Genomic DNA, 21,020 nt, shown 5'->3' on the forward strand with positions numbered 1-21,020 from the left:
TACAGGCTCGGCAGCAACAGAAGGAGCTGCACCGGAGCTCTGGTGGATTTGGATTACAGCACTTCAGGAGGCAAAGCGCATCAACCTGGCCACCGTCTGAAGAGGTCCGTCGCATCATCTTCGTCCACATTGGACGAACTCAACCGCGGAGTGTTAGAACACAGAAGCTGCTCTTTGCTGTGAGGAGCATTTCATAAACTGACCCAGCTGATTTCACACAGAGGAGTGGCTTGGGAAACTGCAGCCTTCCCACTTTTATCTACCGGGGGATTCTACAGGTTGCTACAAGTTCTTCGAAACATGACCACCATGCAAAGGCTGCTGCTGCAGCTGCCGGTGAACGCGGCGAACCTCGTGAAGTCGGTGCAGAATCAGGTCCAGGGCCAGGAGGAGGACAAGAGCCCCGTGCTGAGCCCGGACGGCGGGCAGCAGGCCTGGTACAGCGCTCTGCAGGCGGACGAGCTGCGCCACCTCCGATCCGGAGGTACGGGAGGAGGAGGAGGAGGAGGAGGAGACCACGAGGAACGAGCACCACTGGAGGAAGGTGGTGGAGGTGGCGGAAGTTTCCAAACACAACCTTTGCGGTAGGAAAATCCAGACCTGTTTCAACCCTTTCACGCTACAGTTATTGGTAAAATAAGAGCGTAAGATATTTTACAACAGTATATATAAAATATATTGTAAACAGTAAGTCAATAGTCTGTTCCCCACAACGGGTCTCAAGATAAGTCTTAATTCTAAGACAAAGAACAAGACAGAAGATAAGAAAAAATCTATTTCATCAACACTGAATTGCTTTCGTATCGTGAAATTGTGGATTGATTTGCCATAGGCCTTATGAAACTATTTAAATAGTGTTCTTTTATTGAACTGCTTCCAAGTCATATGCAACATATGAAAAGAGATGCAGCAGACTTTATTTTAAAGGGACACAAGCCAAAGAGGTTGAGGACCACTAAAACTGCACTGAATAATGTGAATACTTTCCTTTTACTCAATTAATGGACTAGTTCTTTGTCTATAAACTGTCAGAGAACACTTAAAATGCCCATCGCAGTTTCACAGATTCCAAGATCACATTGCCAAAATGTCTTGGCCTTCCAGCGATTCCAAACCCCCAAAACATTCACTTTACAATGTAAAACCGAAACACTCATATACAGCAGAACATCCTCCTTTGAGAAGGACATATTTGTCATTTTGGTTTTCGAAAAAATGATTCAAACGATTAATTGGTTCGCAACGATTTGTGTCGTTTCAGCTCCAGTCTGAAGACATCATAACAAAACGCATCGACATCTGCAGCATGTGAAATAGACTAGAGTAGAGAATGCTTCATTTTCAATGCTCACAAGTCAAAACAGATGGGAACTAATGGTAAAAACAAGTGGGTAGTACCCGTTTACTTTTCATACAAATACTGTATGTGCAGCGATGCATAAGTCCAAGGTAAATGTCCATATCTTTTCAGTATTTGTGCCGTTATATGAATATATAAGACGTGTTTTGTGAATCAGATCTATGATATCATGACGGCATGTAGGAGCTGCTGTGCACCTCTATTAATTAGACTCCAAACCTTTTCAAAGGAACATCAAAAGTAGTTCTCTTCAGAAATAGATTTGGTTAAAGAGAGCTATAATTACACTTTTGGGTGTTATCGGGTCGTGCCTATAAACTAGATTATTCTCATTTTAGAGGATGAGAGCTTTACTGAAGTACAGTTCCGGTTGGTTTAAGCAGACATATTTTACATCTGTCACCAAGAAGAAAAAACAAGAAACGTTCAAAGTGTCCGCAGAAAGACTCGGCTTATGTAAAAACCGCCTGCTTATGAATGCATACTGCAACTATTCAATCTTTCCCTTTCCTCTGATTCATGCAAATACATTTCCATATCTGCTCCTTTTGAATGTTGCTGCAGAGCTCTGTTCTTGGTGAACACCGTGACATTGCGCTCGAAGAGGTAACGTTGGTGTTCTTCTATCGAGGAGACTTTTCCGGCTGATCTCTTGGCTTTGGTGCCAGGTAACCTGACCGCTGGTGCTCTGTTGTACCACACCGGGTTCAATAATTCAGAGCTGTTTGTAAATTCAGCTGTTGTTCGTCAGGACGGGACAAAAACCAGAGAAATGAGAGACCCGGTGTTGGTGTAGAGTTACTGTGGGCGTGAGCAGGGGAAGAGTGAACCCAGTCCCTGTAGGTCCTCACTGAGGTGGCATTTTATAGTTTGTTAGAATAAATCATGGTTAAGCATACATACTTTAAAGTACCCGAGGCTGTATTTTGTCTCCTGGTCCAGTAATGACTTCTCAAGTTTTAATTCATTGCGACATTTATTCTTCCTTCTGGGCCACTGTGCTCTGATTAAAATACAGTAGAGTAGAGTTTTAGTGTATGAAGGTATAATGGTGAAAGAGATGTTCTTCTTTCCTTATTGGCTGATTGTTGTTTAATTTTATTGTTTTCTTTCCCACCTTTTCCTGAAATCGTAATGATGCTGCTCTGCTTTTAACCCTTTAAAATCAGACATCCCGTTGCCGGCTGTGGGACATCATTGTTTAAAAGATCTAAAATACACTCTGCTTATAAATATCTAAAATACAAAAAATGTAATGTTTCTACATTTAGAAATATTTTGGGTATGTTTTGTGTGCTTATTTGGTAAAATTGGATGAAAAAAGTTTTTTGTAGATTTGATATAGAATTTATGACACAATTTCAATATTTTTAAATTCATTATTATGATGTATTGACTGAATAAGCTTTTAGCTTGGGTGGTACAGATTTGAGGGATTTAAATAATTTGAAAATACAATAAATAGCATCACAATAAGTAAATAAAGTAGACGCACTGACCATTTCTGTTGCAGAGTTCGAAGGGTTAAGCAGCCATATGTGCCACTACTCCTACTAACACCACGACTTTTACCAATAATGCATGCGCCACTTGTCTGTGGTTGCAAATTGCTGATAATTCCCCCTTGACAGGTTTAATGTTTGGCTGCAGCAAAAGTAATCAACGTTTTGGGGTCCAGTTTTAATTAGATTTCCAGAAAGTCTGTTTGTCTTCAAACACGCCGCATGAATCCCTGTCACGTTTATTAATTAGTGAAGCTGATCGCGGTGGTGAATTGACACCAGCCGTTAAAACAAATTAAAGCTGTGGGTGGTTGATTGGTGAGTGTCTCTAATCCTTCGTGACACTTTGGCGGGTTAAAAAACGTCGAAAGTGCCCGTTGAAGCTTGAACTTTACTCGTCAAGTTGTGTTTTAAATCATGATTGAGTTTCCTGTTTCCTTGTTGAATTTCTTAAATATATTCCTGTAGCTCCACTTTGTGGTTGAAACAGCTTGCGGAAGTATTTGATAGAAACTTGGTGCAGATGTTCATCTTCCTCTTTGGGATGAACAAGCAGAGACTGAATCCAGATGCTGCCATTTAGCAGCAGCAGCAGCAGCTGAATGTTTTAATTTGTCCAATACTTTTGGTTTATGACTAAATGATCTAACGTACTGATGAAATTCCCAGACCAGACCAGTTTTGTGTCCAGTACTAATTAGCAAATGTTAGCATGCTAACATCTAAACTATAATTGTGCAAGTTAACCAATATAAATGCTTATTTCAACTTTTGTCAGGCTCATCCAAATGTTTAATGCAGCACATCTGGTAAAGTTGAAGGGGTCTGTTCAGGCCAAAGTACACTTGATTTCATTTTAGGTTATGACCCTTGGCAGCGACCCCATCATCAGGATTTCACAGGGAGCAGTGAACGAGTGGGACCTTAATTTTCTGCTGGAAATCAGCATTTCAAGAAATCAGCTTTGGATAGTGTTACTCATCCTCATGTCTGGGCTGTCAGTGCTTTGGGCAAAGTTATCTTTGCATTTCCAGAGTTCATTTGTTTTGGGAGGCAGCCACGTACTTGTAACCAAGAAACCAGCTTCGGCTCTCTGCTCGCGTTCCAAATGAACCCGCCACGAACAGCATCTTCTAGATCCTGTCAGGTTGTAATTTGATAATTCTTTGATGCATTTAGGTTTTGAAGCGCGTGACGGTTTGATTTGTATTATTCATGCACTGAAATTACACTTTGATGCTTGATCATGGACACGGAAGCAGAAATCTTTCTTGGCAGAAGCAAACTTGAGTCGTGATAAATCGACTGTGCTCTGCAGTGGCCGCCTCCTCACCGCTGTCACACCAGAACACATGAAATATGTCGTAAACCCCAACAGCCTCATACTGAGGTCTGATGTAAAAACCTCCAACCACTGATGGACCAAGTAGTTTGGAAAGTAATTTGTAGTGTTTGTAGTGTTCTTCAGTGTGTTTTGAAGTACATGAAGATGTTTGAATGGGCAGTTAAGAGTATTAATGTTTGAGTACTCTATAAAGATACAAGCTGCACAATCTTCTAAATGAGTTATTTTACTCTTAGAACATGTTTAGATTTTAAAATCTGCATCTGCAAATGGATCAACTTCAAAATACACATACATTGTTGAAATGATTGATCTGTCGAGGAATATCAGGGCTCTGAATTCTTTCAGTGAAGTCAGACTCAACATTACATTACGGATATTTAAATATGGCCGTTATCTACGTGTGGCACATTAAAACGCAAATTCAATTTCTCCTGGAAAGGAGGGGTGGAGATTTAATGTGACAGACAAAAAAAGAAAGGTGACTGAAACGAAAGAATCCAGATAAAAACTGAATATTTGTACATATATTCTATATAGTGTGAAGTGCTTTATGAACACACTTCTACCACTTTACCTAATAAACGTATGAGACATCCTGCTAATTAAACGGACAACAACACAAGACAAACAAACCTCTTTGGTGTCTGAACGGCATTGAATCCTGCGTGTTATGTATCCGTGTGAGTGACATGAATCGGAGCAGTATACGTCTCAGGAGGAGATCACTGCGTTTCCACAGCTCAGCACATGCAGACCTTCAGTCGGATGCAACAAAGGCGCTGCAGGAAGACAGGAAATCGCTTAACATCATTATATTGCATCTTGCGTTGTCTTGGAAACTAGTCCAGGGAAATGTGCAGCTCTGCGGCCGTTAAATCACATCGCCCACCACCAAACAATCCCCACCCAAGACTCTCTCACTGGGTGGATTCCTCCTGTTCGGTAGTTCTGAGTTTAAACTTTTGATTATGAATACAGGCTGGCGAACTTACAAAGAATTTTTTCAAATTGTTAAATTATATTTTCATTTTGACATAAATATTGCTTTCATGAATAAAAAAAATCTGCTTACAAAGTTTATATTACATTTGAATGTAACTGGCGTCTTTATCCCAGCAGCTGTAGCAGTGATCCTGTCTGCACTGTTGCAGTTATACATACTTTACCTGTTGGCTTACTTTGAGAAACATAGCTCTTATTAGCCATCTTTACACTATCTTTATACATTTATAATCAGAATAATTGCTTCATGCAATATTTGATCAATATCCTATTGATCTACTGTCATTTCAGCACCACAATCTCCGTTCCCACAATAGTAGGTTTCTGAGTTATCTAAATAAAAAAAAGAAGTGAGCGTCTTCTGGATCACATCTGCTGATAGAGAAATGTTTCTTCCTCCATTGCTGCTAAAATATCCATGATTTCTATAAGAGGTCAACATGTTTTAAAGATTATGTCTCTTTCCAACTACCCCGCTTTTTTTTGTGGGTGCAGTTTCAAAGGTTCCCATATTTTGCAAGCTGGATTTCACACTTCAAAGAGAATCATTTCTGGGTCACACTGGCACATTTTTGAGCACTGCATGGAAATCGTAAAACATGTCTACGTTTTCTGGTCTGAGGCCTCGGTAATCTTTCTGTAAACGTTTTTTTGCTGCTTTGCGCGCTGCTGAAACAAAAACGCTGTGAGCTCATTTTCAGTGTTTTGTTTTTTTTCTACTCCCTCAGACATGACGACTTGAAGGAGATGCTGGACAGCAACAAAGACTCCCTGAAGCTGGAGGCAATGAAGCGCATCGTGGCTGTGAGTATTGTTGGGCTCTGGCCTATGGCTTAAACATGTGCTGTGGACAAAGAGAATCTGGCCTTCACTGTTTCAAGCACAGGTCTCATCCTGACTTGTAGTTTGATGAGAACAAGCCTCCTCTGGGTGAAATTTCACACTCAGGTGTGAATTCCCCCTCCCCCCCAAAAAACCATGGTAACCGCTGCAGTCTCATTGGCCGAAGGCCAGGCGAACCCAGGACCCCTGTGGTTCGACCTCTGTTCTATAAAACTATCTGCTTCCCCCAACTCTAAGCTTTCCCCCTTCGACCTCGGTTGAGTTAGGAAGCACACAACCGCTCTCTTCGCCCGGACACCCCCCCCCTGTCCAGGCCACAGAGAATCCAGCTTTTTCCAATCGACCTCGGTTGAGTTAGGGAGCACGCAACCGCTCTTCACCCGGACCTTCGTCCTGGACGCATGAAGACACCTCGGCCTCTCCTCCCCCCTCCAGCATGCACGAGGCCACGGGGAAACAACGGCCCTTCTCCCCTCATCAAACCCTGACAAGCCATTTCGCTGGATGAAACAGCCCGCGCTCACGAATCTGCTTCAGCGATCCGTTCAGTGCTTCCTGCTCCTTTTCCTTTTTGCGCACACCCCGGCAGGAAGACGTCTAGACCTCTCCTGACCGATGATTACCGGGAGACCTACGTACCACGTCGTCTCAACCGAAGTTAGGTCATCCTCCCTGAAGCGAGGATTGACCACGTCTGCGTTTCGCTCCAGAACGAGCTCACGCCACGACGGGCCGAAACAGCGCCAGCTCAAACGCCGCGCTGAGAAGCCGCCCCCCCCCCCTTCCTCTCGAAGAAAAAGGACAGCTTTGCCACGAACACTTCCAAGTTGCAACGAAGCATCTACAAGTAAGATTCTTGGCATTTGGGCATAGCTTAGCTTAAACTAACTTAAGTTTAATTCAGGCCATTCATGTACATGTTGATATTCCCGTGTTTTTGTGTGTTTAAGACTGTCGCGTGATATTGAGGTATTACGCAATCATTACGGAGCAGAGAAGCTCCGCTGTATTTGTGTATCAACTATGACTGTTTCTTTGGGATTATTTTCATTCATCGTCTTCCACTCCGTGTGGAAGTTCTCTTTTCATTAACTCGACTCGGTGAGTGAGCTGAGGTGCGTGGTTTATCACGGCATAAGTTACCGGCAGTTCAAAGACGACAGCGGTATATTTATGCATGATAGAACCAGCAATCAGGCTCCCTACCACATCGCACGCCGAAGCGTGATTCACTTCGAGTTCTCGCTCCTTTTTCTCTTTCCTCCTTTCACGAAACACGCACACACACAGCTCCTAGCTCTACACCTGGGGAACCCCGTTCAAACGAGCGCCTCACATCACGTCCTGCCCAGGCACACGTGACTACATACAGCAGCCTAACTGCCATTTTGGTCCGCGTCACTCGACTCCGCCATCTTTGTAGTTTTTAGCTGTAGTTCTTAAGGTCCCTCCCCTTTGGCCAGCGTCACTCGACGCCGCCATCTTTGTAGTCTTTAGCGTAGCTGTAAGACTCCTTCCTGTTCACCCACAGACCCACACACACACATACACATACACACACAGACATACACCCTCATCCATTTTATTCATTCTTTAGTTTAGGCATATAAAATTGTATGATAACGTTTGTTGGTTGCAATATTAATTGATTTGATCATTTATTATTTTGATTCAATAAACTCTGTTATACTTTCAGGAGCAGTCGTCTGTGATTACTTGTGCATATGTATTTGATAAGACTGTATGTAGTAGCCTGTGCTCGAACTTAAAACCTTCACTGTCACTGAATGTATAGTCATACGCAGACTATTGACATTATGAGTGACTACTAATTATGAGACTTAGTTTTATCGTTTGGTTATTGGTCCCTGTTCGCAGGGTGGTGCCCCGTTTATATTAATAATCATTAATAATTGTTACATACATCAATAATTCTATTGATGTCAAGAATTCAGTTTCTTAAATGCTAATAACCCAAACACGCTCCTTTAGATCCCAACATAATGGTGCCCCGTGTGAGGCTACGTTATTCCAGTTTTGTTACAGTATATATGCACATTAATCCATAATTAATTTTGAATAATTAATTTTCCAAAATATTTTTTTTTCTTTTTCGAAAAATTATTTTTTCTTCTTCTTTTGAATGATCCAAATTCCTGAAACTTATTTCCCAAAATAGGTAGGCTTTGATCTTCAAAATCTTGTCTTATTGTAATTAAATTTTAGATTTTAAACCCAGATTTTTAATCTTAATCTTTAATTCCCTTCTCGAAATTTTATTTCGTTTCCAGGTTTAATTATTCGTTTCATTTCTTAAACTAACAGCCAGCTGTGTAGTAGATTTGATCGTTTTATTTGTAATACCTTGCTTTTTTTTCTTAAATCCCTCCAAAGAAGTTACACACAGCTGTCACAGGCCCAAAGTGCTAAACCACATTAGCATTTTCGCACCTCTGGCTGCAAAGCAGTAGTGATACCTCAGAGCAGCAACAGTAGAAACGTAAGTCACAGAGCTAGACATTTCACTGTGCGCCTGCATGAACCGTAACACTAACAGTAATTAACATCTAACAGTAGAAATCCTAAGTTACAGAACTAGACATTTCACTGAGAACCGTAAACACTAACAGTTTCCGTTCTAACACTAGGGAATTAACAACTACTGGGAGTCGCACTCATTAGAGAGAATGAGTGACGAGAAATCCCCCATTCCTGGAGCTGTAGCTCCAGAAGACACCGCATTACGAGATGCGGTGGCTGATGTCCTCGGACTCACAGCAAAGGAAAGAGAGTACTTTGAAAAATACACTGCTGTCCTATGCGACGAGCAATTAGAGCAGCTGGTGGCTTATGTAAATAACCCAGCAGGTAACAGAGAGCGCCTGATTCAGGACGTAATCGGCGAAATACTGCTCATCTACCATCAGAAAATGCAGCTGCAAGCTGCCCGAACCCGGGCACAGAGCGACGAGCAGCAACGCGAGATCTGGACACTCCGAACAGAGGTTCAGGAGTTGTCACGTGACTGTAGAGCCCTACAGTCAGAAAATAGTAGCCTGCGCAGTGACCTCAGAGAGGTCAACCTAGAACTCTCTAAAGCATCAGAGAGTGATGACAAACTGAAAGCGCTTCAAGGTGTTCCAGCAACCCCGGTAGGTACTGCTACCCCCTATCGAGCCTTTCAGCCCAGTCATTTCTTGGTCTCGGCTCCCTCATTCCCCGAGACCCGAACCACCTTGCATTTCTTGAAAGCGACATCCCCGACCAGGAGGAGAGAGGACCAACACCAGGTCCTAGTCGGCCCAGGTGGCTTCAAAACCACCTCAGGCGAACGCAATCCTCCACGCAGTTCACGCGCGCGACAAGAACTGACCCCATCCCCCTCAGGGAGGGAGGATGATAGTCGTTACCACCATCGCGAGTATGGAGATTTAGACGACTCGGATGGCTCAGGCCCCATCAACCTTGGAGGCCTGTGTACTCGACAGATTGAGTCTCTGGCGAAAGACGTAGAGCGCTTCAATCCCGATAATCACGACTCGAGCATCGATGGCTACCTTAGGGAGATCGCTCGCTGCCTCCTCGACCTATCGCGCCCCTCATCGTGCGAAAAGCTAAAGCTAGTGTGGAAAACCACAGCGCGAAGCGTCCACGCTTTCATGGAAACGCTCCAGCCGAGCATCCGCGACCGCTATTCACCCCTTTGTCACGCCCTTAGGGAGGAGTACTCCCTGTACACCAACCCAGCTTCTGCCACCCTCGGCGCCTTTGCCATTTCCCAGGAAAGGCTAGAGTCTCCGAGAGACTACTTCAGGCGCTTGAGATCTGCGTACTTCCAAGGACGTAACGCCCCAGGTCTAGAAGAAGACCATGCCTTCAAGTCGCTATTCCTGCACAATCTCCACGACAACGTGAGATACGATGTTACCATGCACTGCAGAACGAGTAACCTCACCATGCCAGAGATTAGGAAGTACGCGCAACTTGCATGGGAGACACGCGGACGGCCGACAAATCGGTACGAAGACACCGCCATAGTCTTAGGCATCCAACAGTCGAGCGACTCCGACCTAGCGTCGGAAGACGACGAGAGGACTTGGCCTAGCGAGCCCTGGTCACCCCCGAGGAACAAACAACCCTGGCGGTCGAAAGACCAACGGAACCAGGGGGGTGAAAGACGCCCTCAAGCGCAACCCATCAGGTAACGCTGACTCGCAGCCCACCTGACTAAGCCGAGTGACCTTTCCCCCTGCTGCCAAGTCGACATGGTAGGGGGGGGGGGAAGAGAACTCAGCACACTTCCGGAAACGACCACTCCCATTTCGCACCTCGTTCTTTAACCTTCTTGGGCGACCTTGCTCGCAAAGGCAATGCCCGTTATGTATATCTCTATACATATTCTTCAGTCTTACTGGGGGGTCATAACACTCTTGCTCTACCCGACTCCGGGTCAGAAACGAGCCTCATGTGTTCCCCCACCTTTTCGCATACACCTCTAGGGTGCCACAACCTTAGAGGCCTTTCGAGCACCCTAGCTCGTAAGATCTTTCGTCAACTAAGCCTTCTTCTCCTGCTCTGTCAGCATGAGCCACCTCCAGCTTGTTCAACGAAGCCACCGCCTTCTTTCAGCCGAGTCATCGGCCGGGCCTGTCAAGTCGCCAGTGCCGTAGGTAACTGAACTTGACCTGTGCGCCGGACCTGTCTCCATCTCTAATTAGGAGGGTGGGGGGAGGGAGATATCACCAGCCCGCCATGACACACTCCAGAGTGAAACTGTTCGCGACGTTTCCCTGAGTGCTGACGAACGTGGGATATCTGCCCTCGCCACTCGAACAGCGCGAGGGGGGGTGGGATCTCTGACAACAGAAACTTAGAGAGATGCACTTCACAGGAAGTACACTCTAATCTCGCCAGTGCCGAAACCAACCGGCAGAATGGCGGCTTACTATTGACTACTAACGTTTAACTGCATGCTTCAACTCACCCTGTAGACATGCACTAACCGCTAACACAGCCTACTTCAACCAGAACAGTTGCATGACCTGACAAATCATTGTGACTGTAAACTGATGCTCCACGCTCATAGAGAACCCTTTGCATGCTTTATAGACTCTACCAGAAGTAACCAGAGAAGACATAACCTCTGCCGTAGCAGTCAGATTTAACCCAGGACCTCATCCGAGAAGGCTCAGCTGTCAACAGCTGGAGCAGCGAGAGACCAGCCTAGCTAGTCACACTAGCCGTGCTAACGAAATCCGTAAATCTGCTACCACTACTGTTATGCAACCCTCACAGGTACCTCTGGCCTATAGTCTTGGCAACGCAACTCCAATATCGATAGATTCTAAAACTTAGACACAGGACTCGCTCTAAATCTACCGATCAGAGAGAGATAGACGCACATATCATGTACCAATAGATCCAGAAGCGACAGACTAAACTGGATTCCCTCCTATTCGTAACACCACGTAGCCAACCTACGACTGCTCCGCCGACGGACTCCAGTACTGTCTAGGAGTTGAACCAGTAACCACTGTTTGCCCCTCACCTGCTTCTTGTCTTTCTATTCTTTCCTTCTCTCTCTTTTGTGTTTTGTTTTGTTTATTTGGGTTGTTACTTTCTTTGACACTGTGCCGCAATGCTAGATTATCACAACATCATAATAGCGATTGAATTATTTGGGAATAATGTTTTGCTCACCTATGATTTGAATTGTGTATGATAGTAGATGTAGGTAGAAGTAGTTAAAGTCATCTGCCCAGATGCCACCTTAGTCATCTGCCCAGATGCCAATGAACTCTGAACTTGAACACCATGAACTTGACCACTATGAACCTTGAACTCTATGAACAATGAACACTGCCTGTTTTAACCACTGCTTTTGGTCTCAGGAACACTTGGACTGTCTCACCTCTTCAGGTTTCCCCACCACATGGATGCACATGCCAGCCCTTGGTTTGCTCTAAAGACCGAAGCCAACACCTCGCTCTTCAGAACAAAGGGGGGATGTTGGGCTCTGGCCTATGGCTTAAACATGTGCTGTGGACAAAGAGAATCTGGCCTTCACTGTTTCAAGCACAGGTCTCATCCTGACTTGTAGTTTGATGAGAACAAGCCTCCTCTGGGTGAAATTTCACACTCAGGTGTGAATTCCCCCTCCCCCCCAAAAAACCATGGTAACCGCTGCAGTCTCATTGGCCGAAGGCCAGGCGAACCCAGGACCCCTGTGGTTCGACCTCTGTTCTATAAAACTATCTGCTTCCCCCAACTCTAAGCTTTCCCCCTTCGACCTCGGTTGAGTTAGGAAGCACACAACCGCTCTCTTCGCCCGGACACCCCCCCCCTGTCCAGGCCACAGAGAATCCAGCTTTTTCCAATCGACCTCGGTTGAGTTAGGGAGCACGCAACCGCTCTTCACCCGGACCTTCGTCCTGGACGCATGAAGACACCTCGGCCTCTCCTCCCCCCTCCAGCATGCACGAGGCCACGGGGAAACAACGGCCCTTCTCCCCTCATCAAACCCTGACAAGCCATTTCGCTGGATGAAACAGCCCGCGCTCACGAATCTGCTTCAGCGATCCGTTCAGTGCTTCCTGCTCCTTTTCCTTTTTGCGCACACCCCGGCAGGAAGACGTCTAGACCTCTCCTGACCGATGATTACCGGGAGACCTACGTACCACGTCGTCTCAACCGAAGTTAGGTCATCCTCCCTGAAGCGAGGATTGACCACGTCTGCGTTTCGCTCCAGAACGAGCTCACGCCACGACGGGCCGAAACAGCGCCAGCTCAAACGCCGCGCTGAGAAGCCGCCCCCCCCCCCTTCCTCTCGAAGAAAAAGGACAGCTTTGCCACGAACACTTCCAAGTTGCAACGAAGCATCTACAAGTAAGATTCTTGGCATTTGGGCATAGCTTAGCTTAAACTAACTTAAGTTTAATTCAGGCCATTCATGTACATGTTGATATTCCCGTGTTTTTGTGTGTTTAAGACTGTCGCGTGATATTGAGGTATTACGCAATCATTACGGAGCAGAGAAGCTCCGCTGTATTTGTGTATCAACTATGACTGTTTCTTTGGGATTATTTTCATTCATCGTCTTCCACTCCGTGTGGAAGTTCTCTTTTCATTAACTCGACTCGGTGAGTGAGCTGAGGTGCGTGGTTTATCACGGCATAAGTTACCGGCAGTTCAAAGACGACAGCGGTATATTTATGCATGATAGAACCAGCAATCAGGCTCCCTACCACATCGCACGCCGAAGCGTGATTCACTTCGAGTTCTCGCTCCTTTTTCTCTTTCCTCCTTTCACGAAACACGCACACACACAGCTCCTAGCTCTACACCTGGGGAACCCCGTTCAAACGAGCGCCTCACATCACGTCCTGCCCAGGCACACGTGACTACATACAGCAGCCTAACTGCCATTTTGGTCCGCGTCACTCGACTCCGCCATCTTTGTAGTTTTTAGCTGTAGTTCTTAAGGTCCCTCCCCTTTGGCCAGCGTCACTCGACGCCGCCATCTTTGTAGTCTTTAGCGTAGCTGTAAGACTCCTTCCTGTTCACCCACAGACCCACACACACACATACACATACACACACAGACATACACCCTCATCCATTTTATTCATTCTTTAGTTTAGGCATATAAAATTGTATGATAACGTTTGTTGGTTGCAATATTAATTGATTTGATCATTTATTATTTTGATTCAATAAACTCTGTTATACTTTCAGGAGCAGTCGTCTGTGATTACTTGTGCATATGTATTTGATAAGACTGTATGTAGTAGCCTGTGCTCGAACTTAAAACCTTCACTGTCACTGAATGTATAGTCATACGCAGACTATTGACATTATGAGTGACTACTAATTATGAGACTTAGTTTTATCGTTTGGTTATTGGTCCCTGTTCGCAGGGTGGTGCCCCGTTTATATTAATAATCATTAATAATTGTTACATACATCAATAATTCTATTGATGTCAAGAATTCAGTTTCTTAAATGCTAATAACCCAAACACGCTCCTTTAGATCCCAACAGTATGAATAATGTTTACTTTGGGATTTCACTGATCAGCAGGTATGGATGCACGTCAAGTGGCAGGACAAAGGCAAGGTGTTCAGAGAAAAAGAAACGGCACATGTACAACATTATTAATTCAGTAAAGACCCAAAGCTTGTGCCCTGCACCAAACTTGATGTCATCATTTTGACGGAAAAGATGCGGCCATGAGAGACGTAGATACAAACCAAAACTGGATAAGATTTAATGTCCTGCAGCTGTAAGACAAAGTTTTAGATGATATAATTACAGTGGTTAGAGAAACAAACTGTGCAGTCCGCTGTTAAACATTCATGATCTGAAGCTCCACACCTGTCTCTTCAGTCAGCATCCCAGCAGGACAGCGGATAGTAAAAGAGAAGGAAAAGCTTGAAAACAGGCTGAGATCAAATCTAAAACAGTGCCACCTTCTCTCACAGATGATTGAAAAATGTCACCTTATGATTTATTTTTTTATTTTTTATTGCTCTCCGGTTGTCTCTTTCTCTGCAGATGATCGCCCGAGGTAAAAATGCATCAGATCTCTTCCCTGCTGTGGTGAAAAACGTCGCCTGTAAAAACATCGAGGTTTGTAATGAGCCCGGGTTTCATGTTTCGTGTCTTATTTGCTCCTTTTCTTCATTTTGTGTAGTTCAATGTGGTTAAAAAAATAAAAAAGCTTCTTTCTGCATTGAGGCTTTTTTTCTTACTTAGCTTGCTTGTGATTTATGAATCATCTTATCGCATTTTTTTAAAAGACCCGTGAGATTTGGCTTTATCTCACCTGAACAAAATAGCCATTTTCCTCTTCTTCTCTTTTTAAGTTTTTTTTTTCATCACTTTGCTTCATCTCTTCATTTCAGATTAATCTCAACGAAAATAATTGAAGTAATCTGCATAATTTGGATGAAACATGTTTTCTTTCCTTCTTACTTCTCTCTGTAGGTGAAGAAGCTCGTCTATGTTTACTTGGTGCGTTATGCCGAGGAGCAGCAGGATCTCGCTCTGCTCTCCATTTCCACCTTTCAGCGAGGGTTGAAGGTACAGCAGCTTTCACCAGCGACAATTCCTTCAGATTTTGACTTTTCACATGAGAAATACACACATTTATCAAGATTGGGGGTCTGACGTTATGATTAAACGCAGAAAATGAAGTATTGTTTCAGCCATGCTAGCAGCTTGGCTCTGTGGATGGTAATGTCGATGTGTCAGTCGGTCCACCACTTATAATGTTTCAGCCACCACTTTCATCGCCTCTATTACATTTCCGCCGCTAACGAAGAGCTTATCGTGCGCCACCAAACTGCTTGTGTTGGAAACTCTTCGTCAGTTTGGAAAATAGAGACTTTTACCTTTTTTAAAGCGTTGTTTTCAGCTCCTGTTCATAGACTGCTAGCCACACGTATATGAGCCACACAGATTTGTCATGCACATTTGTCAAAAAAACTCTGTTACCCATTCCTCATGGCAATGGGATATTCTTTTGCCTTTTATAGACCTGGCTAAACTAAGATGATGAGCATGGTAAACATCATGATGTTAGCATTGAGCTCATCGCACACCTCTGCCTAACAATAGCCTCTCATTGCTGGAGACTCTTATTCATATGAACCGTGCTCTGTTCTTCTGCAGGATCCGAACCAGCTGATCAGAGCCAGCGCTCTGCGAGTCCTCTCCAGCATCCGAGTCACGATCATCGTCCCCATAATGATGTTGGCCATCAAAGAAGCGGCCTCTGATATGTCTCCGTACGTCAGGAAGACGGCTGCTCACGCAATTCCTAAACTCTACAGGTGAAATACCGAAATCCTTTCAGTTCTCAGACCCCTGATTCCCTGTTTTGGGTGTAAAGAAGATTATTTAATATTGGAAGATTTCTTCTAGTTATAGATATCAGAAGGCTTTATATCAAGGATTAAAAGAACCATAAATTATACTTTTGTAAGTTAGAAATCTGGTTTTGAGCCTTCAGCTTATTAGAGAGTCCTGAACCCCAGTTTGAGAACCATGAGAGTAAGATCAACACTCAGATCAAATGTTGTTATGACTTATTATCATTGTGAAATTTAAAGCTTTTTATTGCAGTAAAAGCTAAAACCAATACTGGAGGTGATATCCCTTCGTTTTATAATCACCAGAGCATCTTTTTCAGAGCAGATGATGGGTAACTCTTTCTCCAGCATTTTGCTTCATGCCTTTTTCATGATTTTATTCTTCTCCGCTTCCAGTTTGGATCCGGAACAGAAGGACCAGCTCATTGAAGTCATAGAGAAACTCCTCGCTGACAAAACCACGGTGGGTTTTTGCTGATTCTTTTATTTTCAATAAACGCAACTTCAAGTTTGAAAAAGGATCAGAGCAGTCAGCAGATGAGATTCAGTGGCTCAGCTGTTTCAGGGCTGATCATTTGTTTGAACAGGCTCCCTCTTCACCGTTGTCATTTCCAACCGAAATTCAGGTGTATTGTTAAACCCGAGAGGTAATTTGAGTATGCATGGCTTGTATTTTGTGCGTCACTAATCCTCATGGATAACATGTACTCTCCTGACATTTAAGAGAAGCAGCCTAACATCACCACCTGTTGTGTGCTGCAGTTGGTGGCAGGAAGCGTTGTTATGGCCTTTGAGGAGGTGTGTCCGGAGCGCATTGACCTGATCCACAAGAACTACAGGAAGTTGTGCAACCTCCTCATCGATGTGGAGGAGTGGGGGCAGGTCGTCATCATCAACATGCTGACCCGCTACGCCCGGACACAGTTCCTCAACCCAAACATGAATGTGAGTAAGAATACAGAATCAGTACAGTACCCAAACCTTCTGAAATCACGGCGGTTACGTCATATATGTTTGATTGCATTAAGTGTGAATACGGTCCAACGTGCAGACGTCTGTGATGTGTAGCCGTTTACTTCGGATTAGCTTCAAGTCACGTCTGATGGTGCCATCCTCCTCATGAGGCAACACATCAATCAAGATGCTCATGTTATCTGCTGCTGGTACCTCGCATCCAGCAGCTGTCAAAACAATCAGCACAGATAATCAGTGAAGCTCAATGCACCGCGCGCTGACACAATCCATCCTCATCTCTGCACTTTACACCGTAACGCACTTTACTGCTTCTTTTGCACGTCTGTTTAAATGCTACTTTGCATTTTGTTGTCTCATCAAATGAGCTCCGTGCAATGACAACAAAGTAGAATCTGATCGAATGAATCTAGTCTAATAACTCAAACCCTTTTCCTTTCTATGTCGACTCTGGGCTGAAGTCTTCAAGGCTGCTGTCTGAGCCGCAAGTTGGCTGTAGCGGCACACAGTACATAGAATGACTTCACAATGTGCAAATCTGAACTTGCAGCTCGAACTTTGACCGAATAAGAAGTGACTACCACAAGCTCGGTCTGTAAAAATAAAACAAAAGAAATCAGAGACCAGAATTAGTTGCTTTTGTACAGCAGCATTGTGGATTAACTAATAAAATAATAATATTTGCACATCGTCATGTACTGTTATGCTACCGCGTGTAGCCTCATCCTATGTTACGGAGGTCCATGCAAATTTGCAAAACTCAGAAGTGAGTTCACTCGTGTCTCGTCTCAATCACTCATTTGCATAGGGACAGGATTTAGGAAGATTACTGTGCAACAATAGTGTATAGGTGCTCAGGTTTTATATTGTCGGATTCATTTTTCCGCTTCTGCCATTGTGGCTGTGCAGAGGAACAAATTGAAACCATCCAATCATTGTTTCCCTCTTGCACTGTGGACCACTTGCTGTTTTCTGTTTATCAATTTTTTTCAGGCCCACCTGTCAACTTATTTTCTCGTAAGGCGATAAGCAATAAATTGAGACCTTTTTCATAACGTGAGGAACATTGTTATTGTGGTAATTCCCAATGCATGTGGTGACAAATTGGTTGAACCATTTTGCACTGAAGCGAGGATGTCTAATGGTACTTTTCATACAATGTTGCTGCTTTTTAACAAATATATTCAAGAGCAGATTACCATCTGGTGACTTTTTAAGCAACCAATAACTTTCCTTGCAAGAGAGATTTCTGTCTTGGTCTGTTTGCCTGCAACACTCTGCTTAACTCCCCACTGTCGTCGCAGGAGTCCCTGCTGGAGGAGGGAAACGACAAGACCTTCTACGGCTCAGATGAAGATGAGGACGAGGAGGAAGAAGAGAAAGACAAGAAGGCAGAGGCTACCATGGCTAAGAGGAAGCCGTACGTGATGGATCCAGACCATCGGCTGCTGCTGAGAAACACCAAACCGCTCCTGCAGAGCCGCAACGCAGCTGTGAGAGCGCTGCACTTCTAAATAATACACACGCCGTGCATCAGTATAACAGCCCATTCGCTCTCCTCTGAGTCAGTTGCCATGGCGGAGATCACAATTGTTTTCTCTCAAATCATTATTCTACTTTTAGCTGCAGGTCGTTGTTTCGAGTAGCCGATGTCTTCAAACGCGCGGCCTTGGTTCACGTTAACAAGCAGCTGAAGTGCCCCTGAGCCCTTAATCAGAGCTGACCTCGCACTCTGAAATGGCGACAATCTCCTCGAAGGAAATGAATAAAGCAACCCAGTACGCTCGTGCTGCTGTGGTCACCTTGGAAGGCCTGTTTTGTTTCATGTTGGATGTTATGAAATCCTCCCCGTCACACATTATTCTGCTGTAGTCGAGCGGTTTGCTTAAAGGCGGTTCAAGATTAAACCCATTCCTCAGGCAACAAATGTGTTTCCTTATCTTGCATGTTGTAAAGCAGACGATCATTGAGCTCTCAAATTTCACTTTCCGCGGCTTATTGTTTTGCACCATTAAGTAATTAATAAATGGTTTCTCTTTGCCCTGATGTTTTTAAATAGTTACCGGTATGTTGTTTTGGGCCTTTTTAAAGCTATTATTTTGCCATATGCATGTGCAACTTGGCGGTAAGTGGTAAAAAGAAAGTGATTGCAGGTTTGAAGCTTCCTTAATTTAACAAAAATTGTAAGGGCTCTCTGCAGCTTGCCTCACCTCTGCATAGCATTTTAGCATCTTTCAGCTCATTTAATTCCAGTTTATTGTCCATAACTTTACTGTTTTCTTCCACTCTCATCAGTGTTGCAGGCGGCTGTTTTCATCTAAACATCCAACACATTTTTCTGCAACATACTAAATGAATGGATTCTTAATGGAGAACAAAACGTTCCAGATGGAAAACGTATCACATGCAACTGTTGTACTGTATTTGTGAGATTGTATCACTGGTGATGATTTACCCCTCTCTGCCCGTTCCAGGTGGTGATGGCTGTGGCTCAGCTGTATTTCCATCTTGCCCCTAAAGTGGAGGTTGGGGTGATTGCCAAGGCCCTGGTCCGTCTCCTGAGGAGCCACAGGTGAGCTGCACTGTCTATAATTTGAAATAAATTGTCTATTCTAATTGCCATACCATAAATTTTAGGCAGCAGCGTATGCCAAAATGTGTAATCAAGCCAGCAGCGTGAGCAGTCTCGCAACGTTCTCGTGGCTGAGAATTGAGCAACGGTTGAAGATATGAAGCGCTGCGTTTATCTCGCTTGAAAATTAACGAAACATTCACGGCTGAATGTGAGAAGAGGGAACCATAATGACCATGAAACTCAGCAAAGTGGAAAACAGAATGAGAATAGGAAAAAATGACAAGTGAGGGTAGTAAAATAAATCTGTGCGGCCCTGAAGCAGGAAGTGAAATTAAACGGGGAGCTCAGTGAGTCTGAGGTAAACATGAAGGCATAAACCATAAGGAGTGATGACGGCACAGAGGTGGCCTCTCGGCAGTAAGTCCTGCAAACTGTCAGCTTCTTATTGAACAAGTGCTCTTTTGGCTCAGTGTGCTGTAATGGGTTCATCATTCAGCAGCGACCAAACAGCAGCCTCTCTCTGTGGGGGATTTGTCAGGAATCTGTTGCACCGTACGATACGTTTCATTGGAATTTATTATTGCTGTGGAGTCTCGGCTCTAATTAAAACCACATCGGTTTACTACCTTGAAGAATAATGCCGAGATGTTGAACAAGAAATCCACTTAAGTTCTTTAAACAATTGTATTGGTCTTGTTTGTGTACTAGACCATTTACAAATATACCCGAATGGAGATGTCCTGTGGTATGCATGAAGATCAATTGTTTGCGTTTTTTGACTCAGGAAACGCTGTAGCCATGGTTTTTTTTAATGGCCGTTTCAGTGTCTGTATTGTAAAAGTAACAAATTACTTTGAAAATGTAATCTAAGACTAAGATGAATTAAGATGCACGCTACTTGATTGGATTTTCTTTAGACGTTATGTTGCATCTCAGAAAACATGGAACAAGAAAAAGTACAATGGAACGCCACTCAAAGTCAGAGTTCCTACTTGTGAACCCGACTTCACGAAGAAGCAGTTGTCTGGCGTCACACAAGCGCTCACTGTAAATGGTAAACCATCAACTAAATGGAAGTGTAATATATAATTGCCTGTATTTATAAAAAAATGTGTCATTTATTCAAAACGGTGGTTTGTGCCATAGATTTGGACCACAGACTGTATGGTTTGTAGCCACAACTGTGATTTTCACTTCTGTATTGTTTTCACCAAGTGAGAGATATTGTAGCTGGGAGAAATGTCCCATAAATCAGACTCATCTACAGCAGAATATGTCCGTTTCTACTGTTTAATACGTCCATTTCTAATACGTCCATTTCTACTATTGAATACGTCCGTTTCTACTATTGAATACGTCCGTTTCTACTGTTTAATACGTCCATTTCTAATACGTCCATTTCTACTATTGAGTACGTCCGTTTCTACTGTTGAATACGTCTGTTTCTACTGTTGAATAAGTCTGTTTCTACTGTTGAACACGTCCGTTTCTACTGTTGAACACGTCCGTTTCTACTGTTGAACACGTCCGTTTCTACTGTTGAATA

At 43.9% G+C, this 21,020-nt stretch overlaps 1 protein-coding gene across 7 annotated transcripts in view; it reads left to right on the plus strand.

Moving 5' to 3' along the window:
* The window catches only part of ap3b2 (adaptor related protein complex 3 subunit beta 2), a 44,783-nt gene that overhangs the window by 5,123 nt on the left and 18,640 nt on the right, over nucleotides 1-21,020 (plus strand). For 4 of the 7 annotated variants that reach the window (XM_079269388.1, XM_079269390.1, XM_079269389.1 and 1 more), the window contains exons 1-9: nucleotides 11-584; nucleotides 5,941-6,016; nucleotides 14,609-14,683; nucleotides 15,041-15,136; nucleotides 15,728-15,888; nucleotides 16,324-16,390; nucleotides 16,690-16,872; nucleotides 18,204-18,392; nucleotides 19,374-19,471. In XM_079269388.1, the coding sequence (XP_079125514.1) occupies nucleotides 301-584; nucleotides 5,941-6,016; nucleotides 14,609-14,683; nucleotides 15,041-15,136; nucleotides 15,728-15,888; nucleotides 16,324-16,390; nucleotides 16,690-16,872; nucleotides 18,204-18,392; nucleotides 19,374-19,471 (1,229 nt within the window). In that variant the 5' untranslated portion in view covers nucleotides 11-300. Of the gene's footprint in view, nucleotides 1-10; nucleotides 585-5,940; nucleotides 6,017-14,608; nucleotides 14,684-15,040; nucleotides 15,137-15,727; nucleotides 15,889-16,323; nucleotides 16,391-16,689; nucleotides 16,873-18,203; nucleotides 18,393-19,373; nucleotides 19,472-21,020 lie in introns of those variants that run through there. The other 3 variants (XM_079269391.1, XM_079269394.1, XM_079269392.1) reach the window with 1 other exon arrangement.

Source organism: Melanostigma gelatinosum (genome assembly GCF_949748355.1).
Source record: "Melanostigma gelatinosum genome assembly, chromosome: 1".
Taxonomy (NCBI): Eukaryota; Metazoa; Chordata; class Actinopteri; order Perciformes; family Zoarcidae; genus Melanostigma; species Melanostigma gelatinosum.